The sequence below is a fragment of the Eretmochelys imbricata genome, chromosome 4, assembly GCF_965152235.1.
Source record: "Eretmochelys imbricata isolate rEreImb1 chromosome 4, rEreImb1.hap1, whole genome shotgun sequence".
In the NCBI taxonomy this organism is placed as follows: domain Eukaryota; kingdom Metazoa; phylum Chordata; order Testudines; family Cheloniidae; genus Eretmochelys; species Eretmochelys imbricata.
The window spans coordinates 32,850,188-32,866,570 of record NC_135575.1 but is presented as its reverse complement, the minus strand read 5'-3'; the positions used below and the strand labels follow the sequence as shown (position 1 = coordinate 32,866,570).

General features: G+C 40.0%; 1 protein-coding gene across 1 annotated transcript in view; it reads left to right on the top strand.

The window, feature by feature from the left end:
* Positions 1–16,383, top strand: part of TACR3 (tachykinin receptor 3) — a 66,590-nt gene that overhangs the window by 22,068 nt on the left and 28,139 nt on the right. Inside the window, exons 2-3 of the mRNA XM_077814397.1 lie at positions 4,457–4,645; positions 5,538–5,688. Of these exons, the coding sequence (XP_077670523.1) occupies positions 4,457–4,645; positions 5,538–5,688 (340 nt within the window). The remainder of the gene's footprint in view (positions 1–4,456; positions 4,646–5,537; positions 5,689–16,383) is intronic.

The following is a 16,383-nucleotide window of genomic DNA, read 5'->3' as shown; positions in this document are numbered from 1 at the left end:
TTTTTTTTAGGTTACTTGTCATCAGTTCTTAGCTGTATTTACATATATCCATTTCTAGATATGTATATCTTATCTTGTAATTACTTTCCAAGTGTTGATTTGGTGTTTATGCTGGATGGGATAGCAACAGTTTTCAACTGGCTGTTATGATGAACAAGCATTGAGTTAATTTTTTTGCACTAAATCTTTTCTGTTGATTTGCATTTTTGATTCACAAACACACACACACACACACACACACACACACCCATTTATTTTTGTTTAATTCATCATTTGCAGCATGACTTTTCAGAAGCACAGCATATCTGCTTGTTCCCACTGATGCCAAAAGTCTTTTGAGGTCCAATCTGGAACCAAATGACGTCAGTGAGAATTTTTTGCCCTTGACTTTAGCAGGAGCAAGATTGGACATTCTCTGGCTCTAATCCTCGATTCACTGCATATCGACAGGCCTGTTGCTTGGAGCCCTGCTGAAGTAAAGTGACCCCTGCATGGGCACAGCAGTCCATCCATGCACAGCCAATTGAAGAATCAAGGCTTATACTACTTACGTGCCTCCATGCACTCACTCTGTTGGCTGGCTGCAGCTTAGATATACACTAAGAATCCTTCTGTTGCTGATAGCTAACATACCTTTTCCATTAAATCAAAATGTCAGAGCTCTGTACAGAGGTCTGTACGTTTCACCCCCAGCTCTGCAGGTGTGTAATTCATGTATTTTGTAGTGCTAGAAACTACTGCAAAATTATTAGTGACCTCATTCTGAGACGTACTGAGCACCTGCGACTCTCACTGACTTCAGTGGGATTTGCTAGTACTCAGTTGTCATAATATAAAGGGAAGGGTAAACACCTTTAAATCCCTCCTGGCCAGAGGAAAAACCCTTTCACCTGTAAAGCGTTAAGAAGCTAAGATAACCTTGCTGGCACCTGACCAAAATGACCAATGAGGCGACAAGATACTTTCAAAACTGGGGGGGGAGGGACAAAGGATCCTCTCTGTCTGTGTGATGTTTTTGCTGGGACTAGAGCAGGAATGCAGGTCAGAACTCCTATAAAGAGTTAGTAAGCAATCTAGTTAGATATGTATTAGATTCTGTTTTGTTTAAATGGCTGATAAAATAAGTTGTGCTGAATGGAATGTATATTCCTGTTTTTTTGTAACTTAAGGTTTTGCCTAGAGGGATTCTCTATGTTTTGAATCAGATTACCCTGTAAGGTGTTTACCATCCTGATTTTACAGAGGTGATTCTTTTTCTTTTTCTTTAATTAAAATTCTTCTTTTAAGAACCTGATTGCTTTTCATTGTTCTTAAGATCCAAGGGTTTGGGTCTGTATTCACCTATGCAAATTGGTGAGGACTTTTATCAAGCCTTCCCCAGCAAAGGGGGTGTAGTGCTTGGGGGGGATATTTTGGGGAGGAGATGTTTTCAAGTGGGCACTTTCCCTGTTATTTTTGTTAAACACTTTGGTGGGGGCAGCATAAAGGTTCAAGGACAAAAGGTAAAAGTTTGTACCTTGGGGAAGTTTTAACCTAAGCTGGTAAGAATAAGCTTAGGGGGTCTTTCATGCAGGTCCCCACATCTGTACTCTAGAGTTCAGAGTGGGGAAGGAACCTTGACATCAGTACATCTGAAAATTAGGTTGGGACAATACAGAGGGTAGAAAGAGAAAGAAAGAACAAATTGATGAGTTGGCAGATGCTAGGTGTGCTCACTGGAGGAGAGAGAAGAGAACACCATAATAATCCCTAGTCATAAATTTGCTGCTGACTTAGTATTTAACTTTGCAACTGATAAGCCACTGAAACCTGAAAAGACATATCTTCTTTTTAAGAGTTCAAAAACAGCTAATGATAAATGAGCCATATTCCCCTGGGTTTTCTTTTCCCCTTTAGAGGCTATGATTAATATTTTCATAACCGATCAATACTATGTGGAAGTAACAGTTTCACCTTTAACGTACTTCGAGAGTAACAGTTTCACCTTTAATGTTGTTAGTCTACTTGTGATTTGCAATTTATACAACAACTGCAGTTGCTGGTGGGGAAAAAGCAATAGTTTACAAAACCCAATAGAAATAATCAGTAATTAGGGATCAGAGCTGGCCAAAACTACAGATTTCCAGTTCCAGGGAAATTTGGAAACTTGGTTTTGTTCTGATTTGGACTGAAACAAAAAAAATTTTAATTTCCCATGAATCCAAAAAAGTTTCATTTCATGAACACTGACACATGGTATTTCTAAAACAAAATATGCTCCCTGGGATCATAGGAGCTGCTGACTCAAATAGATAAGAATGTCAATTTTAGGCAGCAGCTGCTGGGGTTCTGAGGGTCTCCAGCTCTGGGGCAGCCCTACTATGCAGACTGCCCTGTGCCAGGGACTCCAGGACTTCCAAAATCCCAGGGCTGCCTGCTTAAGAGTCAGACAACATAGGGAACCAGCTGGCCCAGGAGCCTCATAGCCCTGGGGTCGCCAGGACCAGAGCAGGGTTGCCCTACAGCCACAGACCTCGATGCTCACCCCAGGACTTCCAGGCTCCCAGTTCCATGGCAGGGAGTTCAGAAGCTCTGAGAGCCGCCACGGTTCCAGGCTTCCCATTTCATGGCTTTGAAAACTTTAGGGCATCAGATCAAATAAACGTACTCAGTAAGTCTGGGAGCTATTTTGCCTTTCACAAAAAAGAAATACTTCTTTAAAAGACGGTGTTGGCCCATGCCTTGCAACATGCTAATTAGTAACGAAAGACAACCCTTCATGAATCAGTCTTTTATTCAGGTGTTGGTAAATGAAATGGGGGGAGGGTGATCAGAGAATTTAGTGGAGAAAGTGTTAATTTGGAACTCAGTTTAGAGATCAAAGCAGAGATATGTAAAAAGCACATTAAATATACAAGTGTGGACTGGTGGTCCTCGTTCTGATTTGCTTTTTCCATCAACTCAGAGATCAAAAGGCAGAACGATTACGTTAATTTTCACTTTTTAATGTACACCTCTCCCCAGACCCCCTGCTCCTTCCATCATGTTCTTTATCCTGTGTCCTCCTGAAGAGACTGTAGTTACTGAAAGGCTGTATTTTCCTATTTGATAGTTTTCTATGAGGTACCACCTTAAATGTATAGCCAACACAGTTACAGGAGAGCCAGATAGATGCTATTCTGTCTCAAACATCACTAATAAAATTGCAAGAGGTTGCAATAATTTCCCTATCTTAGACCCACATTTCTACGCGTGCCTTCATCTTTTGTGGTGTTTCAGCAGGGGCGTAACAAGGAGATAAAGTTTCTCTCACTATCCTCCCACCTTGCAGGGCCAGTCACAATCTGGCCTTGTTTGTATTGCTGATTGCGTGAAACTGAAGGAAATTTATGCCTACTTAATAAAATGCATGGGTATGTATCAGTTTTTCTAGATACAGCGCAGCTCTTAAAGTAGACTCTAGCCATATGCTTGTCTTGGACACCACTGTGACTTTTAGAATTTGGTCGTTAAATTTAAAATTAACAACAAATCTGTTGTCTGCAGCAAAAGATTACTGAAGCATCCTATCTTGATCACGAGCCAAATGTGGTTTGCTATATTACTACAGGTATTTCTGTGAGACAACTGTTGTATTAACGTAGATGGAATATACAGGCCAAAGTTTTAACATAACCCAATCACTGTCCAAGATTAAACAGTGTAAAATAAGGTTTAGGGTTTGGCATCAAGAGTCCTCAGCCTTATTACCATGGCAGGCACACTGTTAAAACTCCTTTTAACCTTTTACTAGATACAGAAAAGTAGGGGAAACTGCTAAAGTACTTGGAACATAAAATGTTCATTTTAAAAACATTCCTTATTCCCTTTAGCTGGAAATTAAAAAAACACCTTCTTTGCCATGGTTTTAGGTTTGTGGTTCTCCCCCAACCTCATTCTTAGTTACAGAACATGCGGTGTTGTAGTGTATGTCTACACCACAATTAGACACACATGATTGGCCCATGCCTGCTGATTCGGGCTACAGGGCTATTTAATTACAGTGTTGACTTTGGGGCTTGGGCTACAGCCCAAGATCTGGGACCTTCCCAACTCACAGGGTCCTAGAGCCCAGGCTCCAGCCCTAGCCCAAATGTCTACATTAGCCCTTAGCCCAAGCCCTGTGAGCCTGAGTCAGCTGGCACAGACCAGCCAGCATTTTTTAATTGCAGTGTAGACGTACAGTAAGAGTCTGAATCAACTTCCATTGAAGCAAATGAAAAAAGAAAAGAGGGAAAAAAAAACCCACCTCTCACTGACTTTAATGGGAGCTGGGTCACGTCACTGATCATTTGAAGAATATAATACCGTTGGGCCTTCCCAAGACAAGAAAATAACTATCATCTTGTCACTCCTTTGGACAAGCTGGTTTGATATAGGAACACAGTAATCACTGACGATTTCTCACATGAAGGATTTTTGTTTGTTTTTTGTACAGATACATGGCCATTATCGATCCCCTGAAGCCCAGACTGTCTGCAACTGTAACGAAGGTGGTCATTGGGAGTATATGGATTTTGGCTTTCCTGCTTGCATTTCCCCAGTGCCTCTACTCCATAACCAAAGTGATGCCTGGAAGAACTCTTTGCTATGTAGCATGGCCAGGTGGTCCAAAACAGCACTTTACGTAAGCTTTTCAGCTTTTATACTCAGGCATGGCTATATCTAAACTGCAGGCTTATTTTAATTTTGCAGAGGAATCGCAAGAATAACTTGCAGGCCAAGAAACCAAGCCCTATACCTATCCCATGCTCACAATCTGGGTTACAGAGATTTTCAGCCATATCCTCATCTGGTGTAAATTGACGTAGCTCTACAGAAGACAATGGAGCTACACCAATTTACACCAGCTAAGGATCTAGCCCTTAATCTGCAAGAGTTTGGGATGGTACATTACTTATGAGTGACAAATTTATATGGAAGGAGATCTTCTTTCATTTACTTGTCAGGACCAAAGTTAAAATTCTGTGTTTGCTCTTCAATAGCAGTTCACCACACTGCCACCAAAACTAGGACTTATGTTATATAGGTTTTTGAGGCAACCCCATGCATTGCAGGGTAAACGAGGAAGTCTGTACACTGATCTCAGTAGTTGAAGATGCCAGTTTTTCAAATATTTGGATTTTAAAAGTTGTTTATGGGTACTTTATTGTGCAATATTTGTCTACCCAGAAAACTGGTCTCAGTGACACTATTTTACAGTGTTGTAACTGTGTTACTCCTGATAAATAGCAGCCAGTATGAGTTCAGAATCAGAACTATAGGTTTTAATAATGACTTCAGATCTTAAACAGTTTTCCGTCTGCTTTTAATGCAGTTTACTTAAGACTTTCATGATGGACAGTAAAAAACAAAATACTGGGCCAAATCCCCAGCTGGTGTAAACAGTCACCATTTACTCCATCTGAGACTGACCCCTTAGGTAGTAGAGAAAATGTCTTATTTCTCAAACATTCAGAAAATTTTATCTGAATAGTTCCTTTCAAAGCATTTATCAGTTCAATGCTCTTTTATTGCAGGTATCATGTCATTGTGATTGTATTAGTGTATTGCTTTCCACTACTTGTCATGGGTATCACTTATACCATAGTTGGAATTACCCTTTGGGGAGGCGAGATTCCAGGTGACACATCTGACAAATACCACGAGCAGCTCAAAGCTAAGAGAAAGGTACTGTTCCATTAAACCTTGCTAAGTAAATTTATATTGATTTTTTTTTTCCTGCTGAAATCACTAGCAATTACGTTGTAAAGTATTGGAAGTGTTTTATTTCAAACAGAATGGCATTTGAGACTGTTATAAAAGAGCTCTGTTTAAATTGTAATTGATTTTGACAGGGTTCCCCCCACCACCACCATCATGTGGTGGCTGTTCAAACAAATGATGTAAATGTTTGGATTTTAACTCTTTACTCCAATTCTAGGAGGCTCTGAGTAACATTTAGTCAAGCATACAATTGTGTCCTTGAGATGTAGAAACAGAAGGCCTGCCTTATTAACAGAACTTAAGTGATGATCCTGGAACTTCTTGGGATCAGCTTTGTTTATTCTCTGAACAGTAGCTGTTTATTGACCTGATCCAAATCCAGCAGAAGTCAATGGGAATCTTTCTGTGACTTAATAGGTTTTGGATCTGGCCTATTTCAGTACACAGATAAGAGCTGCTTTACCTATTCATGTAACGAATGCTATGCATTAGAAATTAGCACCTTTTACAGTGAAAATCAACTGATCCTTTCAATTATTTTTTTCAATGTATTTCATTAGTTTTAATTATTTGTATAATCAATATTTCAGTTTATACGTTGTTAGTGAACCATTTACTTTGACAATTCACTCAGTTGTGCAATTGGTCACATGGATCAGATTGTATTGTTTCCGCTTCTTAGGCGGACGACAGAACATTCTAAGTAGGATAGTAACCAAATAAATAAGCCCTTCTGTTATTCATTTTTTGTGCTAAAATTCTTTAAAAATGGATTTGCAAACATTGGGCCCAATGATGGAACTCTAACTTGCTTTGGTGAGCACATACTCAATTAGTCTGACCGGTCATCCCAAAGTTATCCAAACATTTGTGAATAATGAACATAATCCCATGAGTCATAACAAACTGAACAAAAAACACTTTGTGAAATACTCGTGAATCAGTTATTCCAACTCTGCCACAAGCTCTCCATCACAATTAAAATTCACATAGGAGGACACCACCAAATTCTGCTCACTACTAGTGTTAGTGTTGTGTCTTAGACAGTTGTGACCTTGGAATACAAAAATTATGTTAATGTAAATAACTATTAGCCTTAATTAAACCCATCCAGGCTTTCTGGCTATCTACATATAAAACTCTGGCTTGCTACCACTCCACAATAATGGGGGGGGGACCCTCAAAGTCCTGATGCAGTATGCATTAAACCATAGGATGGATTCTTGGGTGCTTCAGTTGTTTCAAAAACATACAAAGGAACATAGAAGGAAGTGCTCCCAGACAGTACAAGTGATCACACCCTTAGAATAGAGGGCCTAGAAAGGGAGATGTCAGGGCTACCAAGAGTGTTTCTGAGCCCAGAATACATCATATAGTCTTGATCAGCTGGCAAGAGCAAACAGAACAAATTTCCACTTTTGTGAAAAAGTGGGGTGTGAGGGGGGAGCAAGCAGCAATGCAACTCAGGGTTGGGGGTGGGAAGGGCCCAGGTAAGTGGCTTGGGCTAGTCCCACCTGGGAGAATGGGGGAAGGCTCAGGCTAACTCTGTGGTGTCCTGTTTTCCCTTTGGGAAATATGGTCCCCCTACAGTGGGATGAATGCAATGTCTTCTGTGTATAGGTTGCAAACAGTTTCACTCACCCAAGTCCTGGATGCTTAAGGAAGTTTAGGCTACCACCTGCAAGTTGGACCCATGTCCTTAATAACTAGTAACACCCTGTGGAAAATATTGGAAAGAACTTTGAACAGCTCCTTTTTGGAGGGCAAAGTGCCAGCATCTCTTAAAGAAGCAACTGTTAGGCCCTGCTCAAGCAACCATCTTTTAACAGACTCTTACCAGTTATTGCCTTAACTCTATTCTTGTGGGAACGGGGGAGGGTAGGGGGGGCATGGTAATTTTAAACTAAGTGAAATGTAATTATTAAGGAAATCTGGAAAATGTACTTAATTGTATCCCCCCGAAGCTAAATGCTTTAGATTCAGTTCAAGGAATATAAAAAGCATTTCCATAGTGCTCTGTTTAGATCTTTAACAGGGTCCTTATCTCCCATGGCAGCAGGAATGAATCTGCCATTCACAATATCACCCATCCAAAAACAAGTTTCGTATGTTTACAAAATGAACTTTATTACAAAACCCTAGCAGTGGAAACTCTACTGGGCAATTAGCTGGCTTATTCCCTATACCTCCTCATTAGGTCATAAAAAGAAACCATGAATGGTGCCAAGGGTTTGACAGTGAAGATAAACTGAGAGATGACTGTGCGTGACAAATGCAGTTTCCCAAAGGGAGTTTGGAAGGAAATATTAAAGGCAAGCTCCTGAACTCGGGGAGCCAAGCCTTCCCACTTTATCAAAGAAATTCAGCACATTTGATAGTAGTGGCTAAATGAAATGAACAATTTTCAAAGCTTCTAGCTTTCATCACAAAGAGTAGCTGGTATTTACTTTGTGTTGCTAATAGTCCAATTACATCCCTTCGATCCTTTAAAACTATGGCTATTTAGGACTTTAAAAGTATGCAAGAGACATGAAATGCCTCATTAATTAAAGGTTTCAGAGTAGCAGCTGTGCTAGTCTGTATTTGCAAAAAGAAAAGGAGTACTTGTAGACAATGGATCATGTAGTGTGGTCTCTCAACCTCAGCCGCGCAGAATACAATGCCATCCACAGCCTCAGAAACAACTCGGACATCATAATCTAAAAGGCTGACAAAGGAGGTGCTGTCATCGTCATGAATAGGTCGGAATATGAACAAGAGGCTGCTAGGCAGCTCTCCAACACCACTTTCTACAAGCCATTACCCTATGATCCCACTGAGGGTTACCAAAAGAAACTACAGCATTTGCTCAAGAAACTCCCTGAAAAAGCACAAGAACAAATCCGCACAGACACACCTCTGGAACCCCGACCTGAGGTATTCTATCTGCTATCCAAGATCCATAAACCTGGTAATCCTGGACGCCCCATCATCTCAGGCATTGGCATGTAGACTCCCTCCTCAGGCCCTATGCTACCAGCACTCCCAGCTATCTTTGAGACACCACTGACTTTCTGAGGAAACTACAATCCATCGGTGAACTTCCTGAAAACACCATCCTGGCCACTATGGATGGAGAAGCCCTCTACACCAACATTCTACACAAAGATGGATTACAAGCCGTCAGGAACTGTATCCCCAATAATGTCACGGCAAACCTGGTGGCTGAACTTTGTGACTTTGTCTTCACTCATAACTATTTCACATTTGGGGACAATGTATACCTTCAAATCAGTGGCACTGCTATGGGTACCCACATGGTCCCACAGTATGCCAACATTTTTATGGCTGACTTAGAACAACGCTTCCTAGCTCTCGTCCCCTTATGCCCCTACTCTACGTGCGCTATATTGATGACATCTTCATCATCTGGAGCCATGGAAAAGAAGCCCTTGAGGAATTCCACCATGATTTCAACAATTTCCATCCCACCATCAATCTCAGCCTGGACCAGTCCACACAAGAGATCCACTTCCTGGACACTACGGTGCTAATAAGCAATGGTCACACAAACACCACCCTATACCGGAAACCTACTGACCGCTATTCCTACCTACATGCCTCCAGCTTTCACCCTGACCACACCACACGATCCATTGTCTACAGCCAAGATCTATGATACAACCGCACTTGCTCTGACCCCTCAGACAGAGACAAACACCTACAAGATCTCTATCAAGCATTCTTACAACTACAATACCCACCTGCTGAAGTGAAGAAACAGATAGACAGAGCCAGAAGAGTTCCCAGAAGTCACCTACTACAGGACAGGCCCAACAAAGAAAGTAACAGAACGCCACTAGCCGTCACCTTCACCCAACTAAAACCTCTCCAGTGCATGATCAAGGATCTACAACTTATCCTGAAGAACGATACCCACCTGCTGAAGTGAAGAAACAGATAGACAGAGCCAGAAGAGTTCCCAGAAGTCACCTACTACAGGACAGGCCCAACAAAGAAAGTAACAGAACGCCACTAGCCGTCACCTTCACCCAACTAAAACCTCTCCAGTGCATGATCAAGGATCTACAACTTATCCTGAAGAACGATCCCTCACTCTCACAGATCTTGGGAGACGGGCTAGTCCTTGCTTACAGACAGCCCCCCAACCTGAAGCAAATACTCTCCAGCAGCCACACACCACACAACAAAAACACTAATCCAGGAACCTATCCTTGCAACAAAGCCCGTTGCCAACTGTGTCCACATATCTATTCAGGGGACACCATCATACGGCCTAATCACATCAGCCACACCATCAGAGGCTCGTTCACCTGCACATCTACCAATGTGATATATGCCATCATGTGCCAGCAATGCCCCTCTGCCATGTACATTGGTCAAACTGGACAGTCTCTACATGAAAGAATAAATGGACACAAATCAGACGTTAAGAATTATAACATCCAAAAACCAGTTGGAGAACACTTCAATCTCTCTGGTCACTCGATTACAGATCTAAAAGTGGCAATACTTCAACAAAAAAACTTCAGAAACAGACTCCAACGAGAGACTGCTGAATTGGAATTAATTGCAAACTGGATACAATTAACTTAGGCTTGAATAGAGACTGGGAGTGGATGGGTCATTACACAAAGTAAAACTATTTCCCCAAGTTTATCCCCCCACCCCCCACTGTTCCTCAGACATTCTTGTCAACTGCTGGATGTGGCCCACCTTGATTATCACTACAAAAGGTTTCCACTCTCCTGCTGGAAATAGCTCAGCTTAAGTGATCACTCTGGTTACAGTGTGTATGGTAACACCCATTGTTTCATGTTCTCTATGTATATAAATCTCCCCACTGTATTTTCTACTGAATGCATCTGATGAAGTGAGCTGTAGCTCACAAAAGCTTATGCTTAAATAAATTTGTTAGTCTCTAAGGGGCCACAAGTACTCCTTTTTCTTTTTTCATTCATTAAAGGCTTTTTAACATGATGGCAAGCCCCTCTTTTCATTATGCCTCTCCATATTATCTCTCTGCCTACAATGGGCATGTACCGGAATTCATGCCTTGCAAATGTACAATGAGAGGATTAATAGTGTATGGGACGTAAAGTAACTGCATCGGCAGTGTTATCAGTGGAGCCCTTAGACAGCTCTTCAGTTACACTGTTGTCAGGTATGATTTCTGAGGCAACTGGTATTTGGAAAGATGAATTTGTAATTGTCACTCAAAGGCAAATTAATAGATCAGGCTCCAAAGTAGGTTCTTTTTTGTTCTTCCTGCAAAACTCAATTTAAAAAAAAAAAGCTACAGCTCTGCCTTTATTCAAATGAAGAGAAACTTGGCTAGTTACCTAAACACAGGGAGGGCTTGCGCTGATTGCAATTTATTCTGAAGAGTAAATCTACAACAACACTAAGGGAGTTTGACATTAAGCAATGAGGTACTGATTATTGGGAATGGTGGGCAAAGCATATAAAATGCTAGCAGTTAATGAATAGCACTTGCAAGACTTCTTTAGAAGTCATTACAAGTTTGCTAAGAAAATGGTTAACACCTAAACAACGTATCAAGTTATCAACAGCTTTGGAGACATTCCCATTGTCTGACTCTATGCAGCACTACAACATACCCACATTCTTCTCAAAGTAACTTCCAAATTACATGGAAATCAAGGAAGATCACTTTACAGCTAGAGATGAGTAAAACCATTCCTGGTATTTTGGAGAGCCTCAGCTTTACGGCATTTCAAAAGTTCAGGACAATATGGGTGAATTTTAGAGAGTATCCATTTCTGAGACAGAAGAGGACCCACCATCCCAGGGCCAAATTAACCTATAGACCAGTGGACTTGGCCCCCACCGTCACCCCCTGACCAGCTGCAGCAGCACGTGTCCTGTCTATGCTCAAAACTTGAACTAAGCCCTGCCCTGATATTAGGAATTGACTTTTGTCTTGGATTCCCCACACTCGCCATTTGTGAATCTTTCAGCTTCCTGTTTCAGCCAGAGCTAGGAGGAAAGGACAGAAACATTTCAACAGAGGCTATTGTCGCATTATTTCTGGCCAAGCCAAGACCAGAAATTACTGGAAATGGGGTGAGATGTTTTTTTTTTTAATAACATATACAGATCTACAAGATACCGCTACATACACATTTGAACTTTTGGATGCTTCCCTGAATCTAATTCAGTGGCCAACCTTTGAGGTTTACCCAACACCAATCTGAACTTTAGAACAAGACTTGGGAGATATTTTTCCTTCTTATTAAAATCTTTGCCATGAGAATGACTCATGTTTCTCAGCTGTGCTCTCATTCTACAATCATTTTCATGAGAAAATAATTTCCAGGCCCAATTATCTGTAGATAAGAAACTTTTAATAAGTGTATAAATATGGGGAACTATTAAGTATTAGTGTCAAAATCACCTGAGCATTAAAATGCACATTCATCCCTAGCTTTTCAACTACTACAGTGTTCTTTATTTTATTTCTTCATCAATTCCAATTCCTCTTCTAACTTTACAGAGACTATAAAAAGGGAATAGCCAACATATACTGTAAAGGTCAAAGTAATAACTTGCTTCTATCTATTCTGTGAGAGAGGATAGTAATACAATTCTGGTACAACATTTTTGTGACAAAAATTGTTTTGATAAGATGAAGAGTCTTGGGCCAATGATTAGACCAAGAATAGGAAATTCTATTCTTCAACCCTCTGCATTTTTCATCTTTTCTCTAACTTTAGCATAAAATTAATAGGTAAAGATAATGATACTCCACTGTGCGTGTGTTTTTTGACAATTTTAATGACCCCAACACTTGACTCTGTCCACATTCTCTCTTCTCCTGACGCTGTCAACACGCAGCCTCAACTCAACTTCTTTCTTCGTTGCAGTATAAATAAAAGCCAGACTTGGCCTGTGCCAAAATGTTTAAGTGTTTGTGGTCCTATGAGCCTGGAAGTATACATAACGTTTCCCACTGTGTCATAGTATCCCAGGAAGTAAATCGGTAAGCACACAGGTGCAATAGTGTCAAATACATGAAAAAATTTGCAGAGTAGATATTGAAATAGTGGTTACAAGAGGAAAGATGCCATAACCACTAAGATGAGAACCCTCTATTTGATTAATTAACATACTGTGTGTGTGATACGGAAGCCCAGAATACAAGAACATAGATATCTAAGATTGCTGTCTAGAGAGAAAAAGATACTCCAAATAGTTTGTTGATTGTTTGGATTTAATAAAGTCAAGATTCTTATCTTTGACATGAATTTGAGAAGCCATACGCTGTGGGGAAGCCAAATGTAAAAAGAAGACAGAATTACTTGTTTCTGAGGCAGAGTTAAATTACTGAGGTGAAAATTGGAAAACTCACCCAGAATAAAAAAGAGTGACAAGTTCAAGAAATTTTAAATATATATTTTTTCAAGTGAACCTCTAGAAGCTCAGATTAAGATACCCCTAAGCAAACACTTTACAGTAATGTGCTGAAAACAATATTGAGTATAAATTTTAAAAATGACAATAAAGCACACTAAGAAATAGCCACTTCTCCACATGTAACCAGACAGAATTCTGTTAGCCTCACCTTATGTATAGAATTGAGCCCTCTCTCCATCACAACAAGAATATTAAGATAGTGATCCTTAACAAATTCACAAACGAGAAGGTATTTATGAGTGTAGCTCAACAAATGAATCCTCAGGAAATATTCTTGGCTTTTCTCTGGCATTCCACACAACCCATACAGGAAGAGCAGATTGTCCAAGTTATCAGCACACACAGACTAATGACATGTTGCCATGTCCAGACACCGTGTCAAGGCTTGTGTATATACATTATACAATGCTATTGTATAGTACTGCAGAGAATCCATTGGTAATACACATTCACTCTATCCTATATGAATTGCACAAAATAGTAAAGAGAAGTAGGGGTGCTACCATCGGACATTAGACAGCAGTCTAAAGAGTTTTCACATGCTTGAATTCTCATACTTCAGGGTTAGAATTCTCATCATTGGAACCTTAAACAACATTTTCTTTCATGCTCTCACAATTTTTGATCAGAGGAGGACCCTTTCCCTTCATTCAGCTACTGTTTCTGTTTTCAGAATAATTTACATACTATTTAAACTAGGTGGCAGGCATTCTTAGTATTTTTTTTCCTCTGAAAGCTTTAGATCCTGCCTCCAGTTAAGAGCCAGTCCATATGCCATTCAAGTTTGTCTAAGTAGACTGGGGAGAGAAATTATTTCCTTCTTGGAAGTACATTAAATTGTGCATTTCTAGCACATCATTACAAAGTTTTATAGCCAAGTGATTGTCACCTGCCTTGACCTGTGCTATTCCTGTTTTATCTGCTACTACCATACCCAGAAGTTATTTCTGGAACTGTCAGCCTCAAAAGTTGTATGCAGTGTTGTTGTAGCCATGTTGGTCCCAGAATATTAGAGACAGAAGGTGGGTGAGATTATATCTTTCACTGGACCAACTCCTGTTGGTGAGAGAGACAAGCTTCAAAGCCATACACATGCCACGATCTTACGCATTTTCCACTATCTCTTTAATCCTAAAGTAACATACTGCTTGGGAAAGCAATGCTTCAAGTCAAATCACTTTTGGTGCTTTGTCCTCCTATGCTGCATCTCAGACAGATGTCATTGACACAAGCCCTTTGTTATTCTGAAAAATATATTAAAAATGTTTTCTCTAAATAAAAGCTTCATCATCTGTAAGGTAAAACCTAATCTTTACATGAAAAGATAATCTTCCCACCTGTAGAAAAGATGATAAATAGATGTGCCTGCTATTAAAATGTGTCAGGGAAAGATAATAGTATTCATTATGTGAACAGCTTCCTATAGGGTGTGAAAAGGAAAAAGTCAAAGGGTTAAAGCTGCAATTAATGAGATGGTATTATTATCCCTATCAAGATTTGCCAGACTTATTCTCAAACCTTCTCACCATCTCAGTCAAATAAAGCAAGAGTATTACATGGTAGATGGGCAACATGCTGGAAAGCAGGGTCAGTGACTATTAAAACTTGTTAAGAATAGAGTTGGTAAGAACAGAAGACCTAGCTACAAGACAAGAAACTACAAAAAGGACATTTTTACTACATAGCATAAAGTGGACAACAGAATTTGTTCCGATGGGTTGACAGAGACCATACCTCAAAACCTGAGGCTATTATGGCAGTTCATGCTGCTACCTATTACATCCATCAAAATTAATTATGGGATTAATTGAACCATTAAACTTCAATGCCTTGTTTGCTAAATGTGAACAAGCAGAACAGGTGGCTTGGGTAATGAAGCTAGATGAATGGACTTAACGAAAATTAATTTCAGACTTATGGTATGTGAAATTAGTACCAAGGATGGATGAACACAGAAGCCATGGAGTAAGTCAACAAATTCAGTCTTCTTGATCTGTCCTTTTAAAGCATTGTCTACACTAGAGAGGCATAGGTAATAAAATTGGTGAGATAGCACCATGGTAGGTGGCAATGACGTAACATATTCACAGTAACCAAGCTCTTTCAAGTGCAGATTGGTTTCAGTTTTGCCCTGTCTCGGTATGTCACTGCAGTGGCAATGCTAACTGGATATTCCTTCCAGGACCAATTTAGTAAGTAAACTCTTTTCATCCAAGGATGAATTTCAGCCTTTTTTAGATTAAAGCAATTTTATAATCCATGGGTTCAAATAATTTACACCTCACTAACTGCAGTACATGATCTATGAAAGAGCCCAGCCAAACTACTGTACATTTTCTTCTATTGGATCCATAATTAATAATTACAAACATTTTGTCAATTTCTGGTCTAACATTAGAAAATGTTACTTGGATGAACACATGAAGTTTAAGTAGAAAAAATGTTTTAGATTATTGTAGGCCTATAAAAATTCTACTGTTCAGTGCAACATCCATAAATCCTTTATAGGGATTAGACTAGCAATGAAAGTGCTTCCACAAACATCCTGAATCTATAAGTATCAAATGGGATGTGAGGAGGGTTGAGTCTGGAAAAGCAGCTACTTTTACAGCCCCTCCCAGGAGCACATGGGGAATTATTAACTCCTTATTTTTCAGGCACAGGGGAATGCTTCGGAATCCTGTCACAAATCTCTTATTTCCCAGGCTTTCATGTAAGTCTGTTCTACTCTATCAAAATTTAAAACAAAACAAAAAAATCTTTCCAATAGAAAGTATTTCTCATCTGTGTTTCCAGTGTTCAGTCCAGACTTACAAACACTCCATTAATTTCCATGGGATTTCTCATGCAGGTTAGCAAGCTCACATGAATAAAAGTTTACAGGACAGGGACTTTTGAAGAGCATACTCACTGCTGGCTTGCCTCATTGTGGTATAGCAGGCTCTCCGCATTTTGGTCTCCCTGCCAACAAACACTTTGAAAGAGAAGAAGACGATTAGTGCAGAGCCAAAGGGTTACTGGCCTGTGGATAAGGGGGAAGAAATAGATGTGATATAACTGGATTTTGGTAAGGCTTTTAACACAGTCCCACATGACAGTCTCATAAGCAGACCAGAGAAATGTGGTCTAGATGAAATTACTGTAAGGTGGATGCATAACTAAGTGAAAGACTATACTCAAAGAGCATTGTAAATGGTTCACTGTCAAACTGGGAGGGCATGT